Raw genomic sequence first — 15809 nt, forward strand, 5'->3', positions numbered from 1 at the left:
AATAGTCATCAACAAACCTGCGAATTTCGACAACTGGCATCCAGTAGTTGATCGTGTCTTCCACCATTTGCTCAGTTGGGAACTAACTTTTTGCAATGCAGTCCAGGTGTCATAAGTACCTTCCTTACCAGCCAATCATCACCCATTAGAAGGAGTGACTGAACAGCCAGGTGATGACTTCAGTTGAGCAGTGACATTATGGGCAGGCCCCTGTGGCCACCAACTATTTTGTTCGGGCGCCTGCCCACATTTGGTCCGTACCTTCATGAAGGGGCTTAAGCCCAAAACATTGCTTATGTATCTTTATCTTTGCTGCTATTAAGTAGCTGAGTTTACCTGCTGAGTTTCCCCAGCCTCGTGTTTTTACTCGTTATTTAGTGCAGAGTGGATCATGACCCAATTCTAATTATTGCCTTTGTTCATATCCATACTTAACAAAGATTTACCAATTCACTTGTGGAAATTTTGAATTGGCTTTTGTTTCCAGTTTGTCCGAATGGTGAGGAACTCAAGAGTGAAGATTTTGGAACACAAGCGAATTTGGCTGGTACTACACTTTTGCATATGACTGACGGTTCATTCTATGTTGGCAGTTGACATCGTGGAAGTTTCGAGAATCTAACTGCCTCGGCAGAAGTGCTGCGTTTCACAATACAAGTTTTTTTTATTCTACCAGCATTTCCTATTATTTCTATCAGCTTAAACTACCAACTATCCTCCAGTATCTTAGAGAGTGAATGGCACTGACCTTTTCTTTAAAAGAGTACCAACTTTGATGAGGATGAAGTACGGAGATCGTGAATGCTTCTCTTCCTTGTACAATTGAGGGGTGGTTGACCTGTCCCAATTATAATTGTAAAGGTGAAGGTGGCAATTTTTTTGTACTCAGTACTTACACTGTATAGGAAACCCTTAAAATGGCTGTCAATAAACGTCCACAGAAAATAAATTTACATTACTTTGCTGCACGGAGGACAGAGTGCAGGAGAAGGAACTGATATGTTTGAGAGTGAATATCCAAGTTTGCTCATGATGCAAAGTTGTTTGAGAACATGAGAGTGAGATGCAGAGAGCCAGAGAAAGGCAGAGAGGATACAATGCAGAAAATTGAGGTCCAACTCTTTCAACAGAGAGGAAAAAAAAGAAAAGAAAATGTCATTTTTAAAATGGCAAGAGATTCACTGGTGTTGGTGTTTGAAACTTCTGTGTGACTTTGCATACCAAATCACTAGTCCCTTTTACACAGCCACTTCAAGGCATAAATATTGCACCTTTACTGCACCACTCCTTCTGTGTAAAAGTACGAACACGGAATGTTGGGGGGGGGGGGGGTGGTGGGTGCAGTTATTGTAGTCCCACCTTTAAGCTGGCAGAAGAGGTGGTCACAGCACCGAATCAACGTCTGAGTAAAAAAGTCAAAACAGCAAGCCAGGACCAGGACGGGAAAGGATGTGTATGTTATACATGACACTAGACGGCGACGCTGTTTTGTTACAATTCACGCCTCTTTTGGTTCCAGAATGGCAGCGTGCTTTGTGAAGTGACACACTGGGACAGAACTATGCCCGTGTTGTTTGGTTCAGGGTAAACAAGCAAAGTTGGCTTTATGACGGGTCTTCTTTACGGCAGTACTGCGGGATCTCTGTGTAAAAAGGGCCACTGAAGCTTAATGGGCAGGAAAAGCAATCAATTAGAATGGCATTTAGTGTGCTGGCCTTTACTGCGTGTGTAAACATGTCTTGCTCCATTTATATATGGCCCAGATGAGAGTGCATATGGAATATTTTGGGCCAGACTAGTCTCAGCAGGCAAGGAGATAAATGCTTGTGATAGAAGGGTAGACTAATTCCTGGGTTGGGGGTGGGGAGATATCGCATGGAGAGAGATTAATCAAACTGGGCCTTATTTAGAAGAGGAAGTACCATGGACACATGCAAAATACAAATGGGACATGCAGGAGAGATGCAGGGATGATCTTACCCTGGGTTCAGTGTCTCGACTTGGAAGCCACCATCTCAAATTCTGGGCAGAGTGGAGAATAAATGTCTTTACTTTGGGTCATGAATTTGTGGAATTGTCAGCCCAAGAGGACTGTGAGGGCCGAGTCATGAAGTGTATTGAAGATGCAAATAGTTAGATTTCTGAACATTGAGAAAATCAAGGGATGTGGATTTAGTGGAATGTCACGGGGCCGAGGTGAAAGACCAACCATGACCTCATTTCCATTCCATGTTCTTGCAATGATTAAATTCATGGCGGGCTGCGAAAAAGGCCAGAGGTGATAGCAGCCGGCTGAAAAGTACAAGGCTCCTGGTTCTCCAAAATCGAGTTCCACAGATTTTTCTTTGCAGCTTTCCCCGCCAGCCCAAACCCACAACTTCGCCAGCCCTTTGCTGATCATCCCTCTTAAGGTGGAGGGCACTTGCCTCGCTCGCCCGTCTGCAGGTGGAGCAAAGCTCTGATTCTTACCTCCTGCGCAAGCTCCAACTTGGATCGGTCATTAGGTTCCTTGGACTGCAGGCCCATCAGGTAGGGAACTGGGGCATCCAGGAAGTGCAGCAGGGAGGCCGGGAGAATGGGAACGTAGACATGCTGCCACTGGAATGGGAAGAGAAGAGCTGTGATCCCCTCAGCCACTGTCATCAGCCGTTGGTAATCTGAAAGTGGATGCCACGTGTTAATTTTTTGCTACAGCAGGACACAAGATGTAGACAAAATGTCAAAGCAAAACTCAAAACTCTCCCCCCAACAGTCAGCCTTCCTTTTTCAACATGGAACCACCTGGATATAACAACTTACAGAGAAGTAGCCTGCACAGTGAAGGGGTCTGTATGACAAGGATTGTGGTCAGGAATACAAACAGATGGATAAAGCCTTCAATTTTCAAAGACGGAGTAACCTGTGAAAGCAATAAAAATCCTCCAATCCCTTGGAAAGAAAAAGCTCAGCTTTCGACTTAGTTCAGTGCCTCTGGTTCAGTGCCTAGGTTAGTGCCCTTGCAAGATGCTAATAATAGATCAAGTGAACAGGGACTGCTGACAAACAGTCACCTGATGGACTTAGCACATTGGCAGCCCTAAAAGCACACAACCTGGGCAAATTGTGCTTCTTCTGAAGGAAGGTTAATCAAAACATTTTTTTTTTAATTATTACTTGTGAAATTTTACTGACAAGAAGGTTAAAATGATAGCATGTAGTTCAGAAGTGAACTGGAAGGTGCAGTTAAACAAGAAAGATGTTGGGGTCGAGGGCATTCCACAAAAGTGCTGGAGAAACTCAGTAGGACACACAATATCCACAGGAATTAAAGGGCAACCTTTTGGGCCTGGGCGCTTCGTCGGGTACAGTATAAGCAAAAACATGCTGACACCTGAATAAAAAGTTGAGGTGGCAGGGAGAGGAGCACAGGCTAACGGGTAAGAGGTCAAAGGTGGATATAGGTGGGAGAGAAAGATGGTGCGAATTTCTCCCACGTTATTGGAATGGGCAGGTTGAGTTCTGAGGAAAGGATGGGCAGGTTAAACTGGTATCCACAGAAGTTTTGAAGGGATTTGAATGAAACGGAAGGGTCTTCACAGGATGGATGTGGAGGATGTTTTCTCTTGTAAAAGAATCTATAGATTATTTCAAAATCGAAGTAGCCCACTTAAGACAAACGTAAAGGCGGCATGTTATTTCGGAGAGGGCTGTGCACCTCTTGAGCTCTGCCTCCATGATTCTTTGAAGAGAGTCTTTGAATGTTTTTCCAGGTAGAGGTGGGTAGGTTCTTGATAAAAGCAAGGAAGTGAAGTGTTACCGGGGGTAGGAAGGAATACAGTGCTGAAGTTACAATCAGGTCATCAGTCAGCCTAAATCAAATGGCAGAACAGGCTCCAGAAACAGAATGATATATATATATTTTAAATTTAGACATACAGCACAGTAAAACAGGCTGTTTCAGCCCACAAGTCGATGCCACCCAATTAGCCTACACCCCCTTTTCGAACGGTGGGAGGAAACCAGCAATCCCTGGGGAAAGCCCATGCAGACAAGGGGAGTGCAAACTCCTTACAGACAGCGCGGGATTCGAACCAAGGTCCCAATCCCTGGCGCTGCAAAGGCACTGCCCTGACCACTATGCCAACCGTGCTGCCCCTTCTGATCCTAATTTGTATGTGACATATTCATTCCGTGCCTTTAATGTAGCAAACAATTTGAGAGTTTTCAAAGGAGTGTAATTGAATAAAATTGGTCACCTAATCACATAATGATAATGAGCTTATAGTCATACATATGTGCAATAATAAAGCACAGGGAGGTTAGGAGAAAATTCTGTCCAAAGTTTGAGGGGAATTGTGAGGAGAAGTGAGAGAGCGAGAGGTGCAGTGAAAATTAAGGGAAGAATTTGTTTATTATGATCTGATTGTACCCATGCAACTAGACAAAACAGTGTTGCTCCGGACCATGGATAACACACATACAATACACAGCAATAATGATCACACAAAGATATAAATGAAAATAAATAGATATAAATATCCTGGAATGATTTGTCCGGTTACAGGATATTGTAGTAGAAAGTTGAGAAGGGTTCAGAAAAAAGGGGAAGGTTTAGAAGGGATCAGAAAAATAAAGCACCTTTTCATCCACAGGATGGTTAGAACCTGGAATACAAAATCTGAAAAATTGGGGGAAAGCAGATGCTGTGAATGTTTAAGAAGCTGGACACTTGAAACAACACAGCTTGGGACCAAGTCCTGGTAAATGGTTTCGAAAGTGAGATCCAACCAGAAATGCTGACTGACCATTTCTATCCACGTATGTTGCATGACCCTCTGGGTCCCTCTCTCGTCTATTTGTTAACTGACCACAGAGAGGTATTTAATGGTCAGCGTAGATGTGTTGGGCAGAAGGGCCTGTTCTGTGCTCCACATACATGAGAGAAAGTGGTCCTGGTTCCAATGAAGGTGGGCCACATCATTTGCATCTAACATTGCTGTAATTTGTTGTGGAATTATCTTATGTATCTGTGTGGCTACAGCAAGGAAGAATTTGCTGCATCTGTAGGCTGTGCATATGTATATTACAATAAACTCTCATACTCAATTTACTTGACATTGGCCATCATTTCGGATGTCAACGTTCAGACCTATTGTCCACGTACACACATATAACCCTGGGATTCTTCTTCCTATAGGCCAGGCACGATACCACTTATCGACCATGCAAAAAAACTGTACAACCCAAGAGATACAGATACAAAAGAAAAATGCAAACAAGCTAACTGTGCCATACAGAAATAAATATGCCATTATAAGCAATAACAAAGGAGACATGATAATCCCTGGCTCAGCACAATGAAAGTCTCCAATGAATCCGTTGTGGCGGCCCTTCGCAGCTCCCCCACGGGGCCTCACAAAATTAAGGACGAACGTGATGATCCAGCAGGCTGACAAGGCCCGCAGCACTGCCCTCCAATTGGCCACAACCAAAAGAGCTTAACTGGCCTATGAGGGAAAGCGGATCACAAACACACCAATCAGTGCAGAGAGGGTTTTGACCATGCCCCTCAGGTTGAGAATAAAAGCAGGGCTGTGAGCCCAATAAAGCTGTGTTAACTCCACTCAAATGGGTTTGAGTTGTTCTTTCTGGGAACAGTGTGCTCTTTCTGAGCTAACCTGCATGCAGCTATAACCTCTCCTGTGCTATAAGCTTTGTAAGAGCTATAGCTTGTAACAGCCAGCTAACACCGTCACGTATTTGCCTTACAAATAATTACATTCTTGTGCTCACATCTGAACTCAGCGCCGAACCCCGTGAATTCCCATCCCTCTCAGGGCTTGGATGTGGCTCTGGCTAGGTTGCCAAGATTCCAGTAACAGCAGCTTTGGGCCTCCTGTCACCATGGAAATCAAATCGGGTGGCTGCCTGCACTTTCAAGATTCATGCGACAGATCGACAAATGGTGCCAGTGTTTCACCTAAATGTTCTCCTCTTTCGTTATCATTTATCACATATCAGGATTGTTGAATACATGTAGAATAAGTCCTTCCTGGAAAGTCCCATTTTGTTGCAGCTTCTGAAATCCTGTGGCTGGGATGCGCTTCCATGTGCACTCACACTTCTCTTCAACTTAACTTGTGGCGTAAATGATGTCATTGAGGAACACAACACAGCCTGGCAACATATGCTGTGATGATGTATGATCCGAGCTGATTTCTCTCTCGATCAGGTCCACTGGTACAAAGGATACATTTTCCACGCCCTTCAAGCCCACGTGTCAGCAGTCACCCGAGCTTGGATCACTAATCGATTGAAGTGCTGGGCGACCCATCTCAATGAGCTCACGTATATATAAAACTTAATCAGATTAACAAACAATTTGCTACAGGGGACAAATGAAGAAACTATTTGCTTGCAAAGTTGCCCAGTTAACTATTAATGACCAGTTTAGGGAGTTCAAGGGTCCAAGCAGACAATAGCCCCTTTTATAGTGAAAATTAGCGATCTGTAAAGACAGGTTTTCTATGTCTTTAAGGTGCCCCACTTACCTGCATGAATGCTCCAAAGGTGGATTGGCTGGTCTGACTAGGTCCTGGGGTGGGGGGTGGTGGGTACACTCCACCTCCTGCATAAAAGGATTGCCACTGAAAGAGGCTCCAAACAGGAAAGTGTGATGATTGACGCTGTGCTGATAGCCCTGTCGCCCCGCTGCGCTTCACAAAGTGACCGGTGGAGCAGTCAGGCTGCGTTCACTCACTATGACCCGCTCCCTCATGCCACTGCCCCGTCCCGTTCTCTCACGCCGCCTGTGGGGTGGGGGGGTGGTCTGTCCGGTAGTGGGACTGGTTGCTGGGCGGAGGGGCTGTCAGGCAGCGGGACTGTTTCAGGGTGGAGGGGCTGTCAGGCAGTGGGGTTGTTGCAGGGAGGAAGGGCTGTCAGGCAGCAGGGCTGGTGCAGCGTGGAGGGGTTGTCATGCAGCAGGGTGGCGGGACTGTTGCAGAGTGTTCGCTATTGTGCTCCGCAACCCATTAGAAGCTGGCATGCTGCTCTGGGCTACGTAAAAGGACTGCGTGATCCGCCTTTTCTGTGTTCTGCATAAAAAGTAAATTTGCCTTTTTTTTAAACTTGAGCAGGCAATACCACATTTTTTGTACGTAAAAACTCGTAATGACACAGGGCAGGTCAACTTGTTGCCTCTCCTTCTCTGTAATGCCCCAGTGTGATGGTACAAAATACATATTCATTGAAACAGAAGAAAGAGAAACACAATAACTGCAGATGCTGGGATCTTAAGTGAACATAAAGAAGCTGCAGGGGCCTGAAGAGCGTCCAACAATATCCATCGGGGCGGGGCGGGGGGGTGGGGGGGACATTCAATGTTTCGGAATGGGACCCCTCATTAAAAATTAATGGTGAGCAGGACATGGCAACTGGATAAATTAGCAAACACCAGAGGACAACGTGGAGGGAGGGACGTTTAGGGGAGACATCAGGGGCAAAGTTTTGTTTTTTTTTTACACAGAAAGTTGTGGGTGCCTGGATGGTGGTGGAGGCTAAAACATTCGGGGCATTTAAGAGTCCATTAGACAGGCACATGGATGGAAGAAGAATAGAGGGTTACAGGGTAGGGAGGGTTTAGTACTTTTTTAATGGGCAGCACAACTTCGAGGGCTGAATGGCCTGTACTGTGATGTAGTGTTAAACAGCATTATCGGAATCACAACAGACAGATATGTATCGATAGGAAGAACCCCCAATCACGCCTCACAAACTGTGTTAGAATTGTACAGGTCAGTTTAGGGATCAGATGTCCCTGGATGTCATCGTACTTCAACACCCCAAGCTTTTTTTCTCCAATGTAAGACATTCACAGACAAAAGGAGAGATTCAGCACATGTGTAAACATGGATCACTCTGAATGGCTATTCATAGTGCACTGACACCTGAACTTTCTGATTATACCTCTCCTCTCACACACAATATAAACCTCATCATTCTCATCCAAATTAGTCCCTCTCCAGTACACCCAGCTCTAAGATATGATTTTGTCTCTTGTAATGTTGCTCAAGAATTGAATAGTTTCCTAATAAGCATCCTCCAATCCATGCAGAAACAAACAATCCTTCCCCAAGATATCAGAATGAAAGCAATGCTTTTTCTAACATGTGCAGGACAAATCTTTTCTTCATTCATGTCGTGTTGGGAATGGCAATAACATGCATGCAAATTTTGGGGACTGCGCACCCAAAGTCAATTTGTCCAGCATTCCCTAAACTGGGAGGGTCCAATGCTCCAAATTTTGGGCAGGCCCAATTTTACCTCCCAGTCGGTACTTGACCAAAGCACGGCCCAATCGCCCCTGCTCACTAATCTCGTGTTTCTGATACTTCTGTTCGGAAGGCCAAATGGAACTCTCATTCGAAGGACGCTTTCAAACAGCCAGTCCAGGCTCCAGATGCAAATCTGCTCCTATGTCACTCCAACTGGCCAGGGTAGTCCGATGACACCAACTAAAGAACCTCATGTGGATGGGGTACAGTCAGGCAATGCTCACAAAGGCTTCGTAAGTTTGGGATTCAGAGAACATGTTTGGATTTTCTCAAGATGTGACTGAAAGCGTGGTCAAGAAGGCAGGTTTCACCATCACCTGGTGTTTGTGCAGTGTGGCTACGACACTGCCCATTAGCAGAATGCTGAAACAGATGGTTTCTTTTGCTTCCGCTGAAAGCTGCTGTTAACAGTCCGATGCTACCAGCGAGATTCATTTTTCTTCTTTGGCTTGGAATCCAAAAACTCTTGACAGCACTATTTTGAGAAGGCGAGTACAAATTTCACATTCCAAGATGACAGGGCTGTGATGATGAATAGTTATTTCCAATCTTGTTATCCAGTCCCCAGAATCTCTTCCCAGATCTGACATTGTCTGAGTAAGTTCTCTGCCGAAAGAAGCATTCCATCTGATTCAGCAGCGTATCAATGAGTGAAACACAAAAGTCTGCAGACGCTGCGATTGTATTGAAAGCACACAGAATGCAGTAAAAATGCTCCAGCATTTCAGCGTGTTGCTACTAGCAAAGGAGACTGGGTTCCAACCTGAGGAGTCCATTCACAATTTAGGATGCAACTCCATCAAGGTATTTGTGGTATTAAAGGCGGTAAACTATGTTTCAGCTGGAATAATTGGAAAAGCTCAAGTTGCTGTGAGACTGTTTCATTAACAACCTTCAATGCATTTAGATGAGACAGGCAATGGTTAAAGAAGATGCGTGGATTTTTTTTGGAGAGTAATCGATGCCTGGAACGGGCTGCCAATGGTAGTGGCTTTTAAATGGACACGTGAATGTGCAGGGAACAGAGATATGAATCATGTGTGGGCAGGGGATTGAGTTTAATTTGGTGTCCTGTTGGCACTGACACTGTAGGCTGAGAGGCCTGTTCTTATGCTATTACATTACACTACAGTTTGAAGTTCTCAGTCTCAGCCATTTGCAACCTGTTTTTTTGGCTGCGGTCCCCTTAGGTCTTTGCTGAAGGTTTATGGGCTCCCTTCCCAGTGAAGCAGTCTAGTTGGTTTCTTTTGTACTTCTCTCCTACCAACTACATAAAAAACATTTCATGATTTCTGTCCATGGTCTGCCCTAAATGTGCCCCCTCCCCGTCACCAATGGGGAGCTGTATCATACTCACAAACATTGTTGACTTCAGGAAAGGAAAGCCAGAGGCAGACAATCCAGTGATCATCAGGGGAATCAGAGGTGGAGAGGGTGAGCACATTTAAGTTCTTGGGAGTCACTAGGGGTTTACAAATTGGATTGCCAGGTTATCTACCTGTGTACAGGCCAATTAAAAAAAAAACAACATGGGCAGGGCAAACCATCCCGGAGGTGGGATTGTCAACCTGTGTACAGGCACCGTGTAACGATTGATGGCTGCCCAAGTAGAAAATGATGCCAGTGCTTGCGTACAATGGTTGTCTTTCTTACCCATCATTCCCCACACAGCTGGAACGCTAGAGCCCCAACACTGCTCCTGCCAGCTCACTCCACACTCCGCTGGCCTGAAGCGTTTGCCCACCAGCCCCAACAGAGTTCTCCCCATCCCCAATAGCGTTCCAAATCCATGCCTCCCCTCCCCCCATTCTAACTTTTGGAAGCCAACACAGAGAACAGGGGGATTCCCGGCGGGGCCTTAAGCAACATGATGAGTGCGTGTCACCAAAGGGGCGGGAGCACCCTTAAATAGACCAGTCGCTGTTCAACTGAGCAATTTAGGATCCAATGTGTAAGGGGTTGCAGGGGCCTGCAACACAGGTAGGATACACGGATCCCGAGCAGCACCCAGTTTGTAAATGCTTACTATCTCTGAAGATCCTTCCTGGACCCAACACACTAATGGCATGGTGAAGAAAGCACATCAGCGCCTCTAATTCCTCAGGAATTTCCGGAGGTTTGGTATGACACCAGAAACCCTGGCAAATTTCTACAGATGTGTGGTGGAAAGAGTGCTGACCGGTTGTATCACGGTCTGGTCTGGGGACAACAATACCCCTGAGCGTAAAGCCCTCCAAAAGGTAGTGGACCTCACAGGCAAAACTCTCCCCACTATGGAGTACATCTAGAGGGAACACTGGCGTCGGAGACCAGCAGCAATCATCAAGGATCCACATCACCCAGCACACTCTTTGTTCTTGCAGCTGCCATCGGGAAAGAGGTATAGGTGACACAAGACTTGCACCACAAGGTTCAAGAGCACCTGCTACCCCTCCACCATCAGACTCAACACTCTTTGATTGGGTGGTGAAGAATAGGGTGGTGAAGAAGGCTTTTAGTATGCTGGCCTTTATCAATCATTGCATGGAATATAGGAGTTGGGAGGTGATGTTGAGATTGTATAAGACGTTGGTGCGGCCTAATTTGGAGTTCTGTGTGCAGTTCTGGTCGCCTAATTATAGGAAGGATATAAACAGAGTGGAGAGAGTGCAGAGAAGGTTTACCAGAATGTTACCTGGGTTTAAGCATCTCGAGTATAGGGAGAGATTGGACAGAATAGGTCTTTATTCTTTGGAGCGTAGAAGGTTGAGAGGGGATTTGATAGAAGTATTTAAGATTATGAAAGGGATAGACAGAGTGGATGTGGATAGACTATTTCCATTAAGAGGAGGAAAGATTAAAACAAGAGGACATGAGTTAAGAATTAAGGGGCAGAGGTTTAGAGGTAACATGAGGGGGAACTTCTTTACTCAGAGAGTGGTAGCCGTGTGGAATGATCTTCCGGGAGAAATAGTGGCGGCGGAGTCAATTGTATTATTTAAGAAAAGGTTGGACAGGTATATGGATGAGAAGAAGATGGAGGGTTATGGGCATTGTGCAGGGAGGTGGGACTAGAAAGGGGTGTTTGGTTCGGTGCGGACTAGAAGGGCCTAATGGCCTGTTTCCGTGCTGTAATTGTTATGTTATGTTACATTTGATTGATTTGAAAATTCTGTCTAATGACAAAGTTAATCAGAGACTCATTTAAGGCCTGTTACTTGTGCACTTTATTGATTTTCTTTTGTTCTCTTTGTTGTTTATGTTCATTACCAGTTTACAGTTCTTTGATTTGTTTACATGTTTACACTGTGTACAGTTTATTTGTTGTACTACTTATCTGTGATAATTTGCCATGCCCGCAGGAAAAAGGAATCTCAGGGTTGTATGCATTCTGATAATAAATCTGAAATCTGAAATATCAAACTGATCTCAATTCCAAGGGAATTCCAGTCTGGATTTCTCCATTTCCTGTATATCAGTGCTTACTCCATTTGAAAGAGAAGGTAATTAAGAATTGGATTCAGCATGCTGACAACTGAGTTGAGATATCTGACCAAGCTCATCTTCTGTGAGCAGAGAGGAGGAAGTGTGTTTCATCATAAGTCGCTTTCAGGAGGTCAAAATACCCGACTGTAAAGCCACCTATTCTACCCCAATGTGGCTGTCGGGTGGCCACCTGAAAGTGGAGAACCCAGCCCCAAGGAACACTTACCTAACCCTCCTCGGGTAGGTACATTCTCTGGACCGGAGCATCCACCGTGGCACCTGAACGCACCATTGTGAATGTAGCCTGATACACAATCCTTCTAAGATATTTAATATCCTATTAAATATTGTTTCTCTCGCCATTATGTAGGTAAGAACAGCACCTTACATTTAGTTAGTGACTTTAACGTTGCAAAGCATTTATTTGGTTTTTTAAAAAAAAATACTTTGGGGCATTAGATTACATAACCAAAAACTCGGTAAAAAATAGTACATTGCTTCCAAAACCTTGACCGCTGAAGGCAGGGCTGCCAAAGTTGGCACAATTAAATGCTGACATAAATAAGAGGTCAAAATTAAAGGTCTGAAGACCTTTATTTTACAGGGCTTAGAGAGGGGAAGGGAAAGCACAGTGACTACGGCCACAGTCCACAGGTGTCGCGTTCGCTTGGACGCTGCTCTCCTTCAGCCAGCACGTTCATCTTCTCCGCGGCCACCTGAACATCCCATCTACACTCCCCCAGCCGCATCTGCCAGCGCATTATCTGCGTCCGAGCACCTGAAAGCGGCTATGGTGTGCCTGGATTAGAAAGCAGGGCCCAAGGGGTAGAATTCCAATGTGATTTTAGCATGGGATTTGCAGGAGTTCAAATTCGATGATCAATGAATTTTCTTGTCATTTATGACATGCTTAGAAGTGCCCTGCAGCATGCAGAAATCATGTTATAACCGTTGCAATGCCTGCTCATGTATAGTTTCCCACTAATATTTAATTAATATTTAACACTGAGGCAACAGCTTAGCTTGACACACACAGCAGAGGAGAGGAATAAACAAAACAGCACCCGAAGTTATGAAACTGAATTCGATATCCTTGAAAGCAAAGTGCAATACAAATGGAGACCAAATACCAGTTGGTACATCCACCTCACATGCTTAAGCTGAGCTGTACAGAACGACAGCAATGTTTTTCATTCCACGTGGAGCTTCACTAAGAGGCATAAAGGCCCCATGAAACTCTAATGTTTGGGAATAAAAATCTAATTTTTCTCGTTTGTACAGTTTTTCTTTGCACTACAGGTCGAGTACCCCTTATCCGAAATTCCAAAATCCAAAACATTTTTTGTCCATGGTCCCATAAGGTAATACGTAATAGAGTTCAGAAATCCCGATCTGAGAACGGGACGTAGCAGACATAAATAGTGCACATTAGAGTGCAAATTTTTCAATATAGGTCTACTTCAGTTAATTTGTGCATATGTATATATTTGTATTGTAATGTGAATCATGTATCTTTAGCCCCATTCACACGCATCCCGGTAAATTGGCCGTTCAGTGTCCTGGGATAGGAATGGGGGGGGTTTGGCCTTTCAAACTAGACCACTCCTGACCGGGACACTGAACGCTTTCACACTTGCAAGGATTTATACCTGGCGCTTGGCCTGTTCTACCTTTAATCGGAAGGGTCTACAATGTTGCTGCCCGTTTCACACTTGCCTGATCTCAACGCCGGCATCTGCAGATGCCAGGGATTGTACTAGGGGTGGAGGCCAGCAATACCTGGTGTGAGATGACATCACCTGACACTGGCTTTGAGCAGATTTTCCTTTCACACTTGCCACTTTAAAAGCTGATTGGTGCTGATTCCTGGGATCACTGGCAAGTGTGAAAGGGGCTTTTAAATCTGAGTGATTTTTTTAAAAAAATGATGTTCCAAAATGCAAAAACAAATCCAAAATCCGAAGCAGTTCTGGTCCCCGCTGCCATCAAATTCCTGAATAATCAATGAACCAAAGACACTGCCTTACTTTTTGTGCAATATTATTTTTATTTTTTTATCGTAATGTTGTAAGATGTTTATAAAATGAATGTTTGCTCTATGACGCGGCCGCAAAACACCGAATTTCATGACTTGTTCATGACAATAAATTGTGATTCTGCATTTCGGACAAGGGGTATGCGTCCTGTATTAATAAGTGGCAATTCTGCCTGACAGCAGGGAAAAAGAATCTCAGAGTTGTATATATTATGTATGCACTCCAACAGTAAATCTGAAACAAATTTGGAACAGAAACCTAAAGCAGAGAATCTAGAGAGAGAGAAAAAAACATTTGCACATCCAAATTCAACTGGTTTAGAGAAGCAAAGGTAAAGGGTCAATGCCAGCGCGTCCAAGCTACCCATGTAGACTTTTTGAAGCTGGCCAGAACGAGTGCTTGTGCATAAGCACCATGCTATGCCAAGAACCCAGGTACACTGCACAAGAATGGAACCTGAGAATGAATGACATTAACCTCTTTTAAACTGCAGCACCTGGGTGGCCCTCCTGGGACCTGGGAGCGATTACTGGGCACCTTTTAAATTGCAGGGGAATCTACCGTCGAGGTCACCTTCCCTTCAGGACGTACCCTCTGCTTCTCCTTCTCAATGGGGAGTATTCTTCCCATTTCTTGTGCCCTGCTTCGAGTCTGCAACCCCCTTGTGGTCACTGCCAAGGACAGGGGCCATCACCTTGGGGACAGACCTCCAAGGTAGCAGGATTTTGCTTACATAGACCATCAGCTCCTCTAACAGGCTGTTTAAAGCCTGTACAGAGCATTAGAGCGGTGTGGTTGAATCCATCACAGCAGTCCTGCGTCTCCGCTCTCCACTGTCTACATCAGTTAAGGTGGAACAGAATAATAGTAGTGAGAAAAAAAGTCTTGCTTAACCAGTGGAAGGACAGCATCATTTTACTAATGAGAGGTTGATTGAATGATCTGGTAACAATGGGGAAGGAACTGCCCTTTGAATTTGTGGTTCATGTTTTCAAACATGTGTATCTCCTTCCCAGTGGGATGTGGGGGTGGGGGGGGAGGGGTGGTTTGGGTTGAAGAATGCGTGACTGCATATGGGATGAGTCTTTTCATATATTGGCAGCTCTCCTGAAGCCAGGGAAAGTGTAGACAAAGCTGATGGAGGAGAGGTTAGTTTGTGCGATAGCCTGAGCAACCTTCACCATGGTCAGCTGTTCCCGTAATAATCTGCGATGTAACCAGACGGGGTACTTCCTGTGTAATATTTAGAAAAATTCGTAAGAGGCATTTGGGACATGGACCAAATTTCCTTCAGGGTTTTTTGAAGCTTTTGTGACCATAGCGTGAACAGGGATAGACCAGGGCTGATTGTTAGTGATATTTATACTAACAGGTTAAAGCTCTTCACCAACTCCACCAGAGCACAACCCTTTTGAATTCATTGCACTCTCATAGTGCATCACAGATACAATAGCGAAAACCTACCGGGGACAAACATTACCTAAGTTGATGGAAGGAGAAGGAAAGAAAAGAATGGACTCAGTAGAATTTCTGGTGTATTTTTGTTGAATGACAACATTGACTGACTGGTTTAATGCAACCTAGATTGTATACCTAAAATGGATGAGAGGGGGGGTGGGGGGGTGGCTTGGGAGGAGGGAGGGGTGGGGGAGAAAAAGTCACTGTATATGTGTGAAAAAGAAAAAGTGTATATCATGGCTAATGTGATTTATGGTGTGAAAAATAAAAAATTAAAAAAAAAACAAAAAAAAACACAGCTTCCAGAAGGAAAAACACAAGGCTGGTGATACTCAGCAGGCCAATGTCCTGTATATAGCAACGGTAAAGATACAGAACTTGACGTTTCCGGCTTGAGCCCTTCATCAAGGTATGGAAAAACATCAGCAGGGCATCTTGCACACGTCTTACGATCACATCAAGAGTAGAATATACCAAGAAATGAAGATGATCTTTTCTTATTCATTTGTTGCCAGCCCGTTTGAATAATTGCTCAGCA

The 15809-nt window shown here is 44.6% G+C and overlaps 1 protein-coding gene across 5 annotated transcripts in view; it reads right to left on the reverse strand.

Annotated features, from left to right (window-relative positions):
- dennd5b (DENN/MADD domain containing 5B) overlaps positions 1-15809 on the reverse strand; it is a 312134-nt gene that overhangs the window by 134198 nt on the left and 162127 nt on the right. For 3 of the 5 annotated variants that reach the window (XM_069903146.1, XM_069903143.1, XM_069903142.1), the window contains 2 exons: positions 2470-2657; positions 749-838 (listed from right to left, as the gene is read on the reverse strand). In XM_069903146.1, coding sequence (XP_069759247.1) covers positions 749-838; positions 2470-2657 — 278 coding nt within the window. The remainder of the gene's footprint in view (positions 1-748; positions 839-2469; positions 2658-15809) is intronic. The other 2 variants (XM_069903145.1, XM_069903144.1) reach the window with 1 other exon arrangement.

Source organism: Narcine bancroftii, chromosome 11 (assembly GCF_036971445.1).
Source record: "Narcine bancroftii isolate sNarBan1 chromosome 11, sNarBan1.hap1, whole genome shotgun sequence".
Lineage (NCBI taxonomy): Eukaryota > Metazoa > Chordata > Chondrichthyes > Torpediniformes > Narcinidae > Narcine > Narcine bancroftii.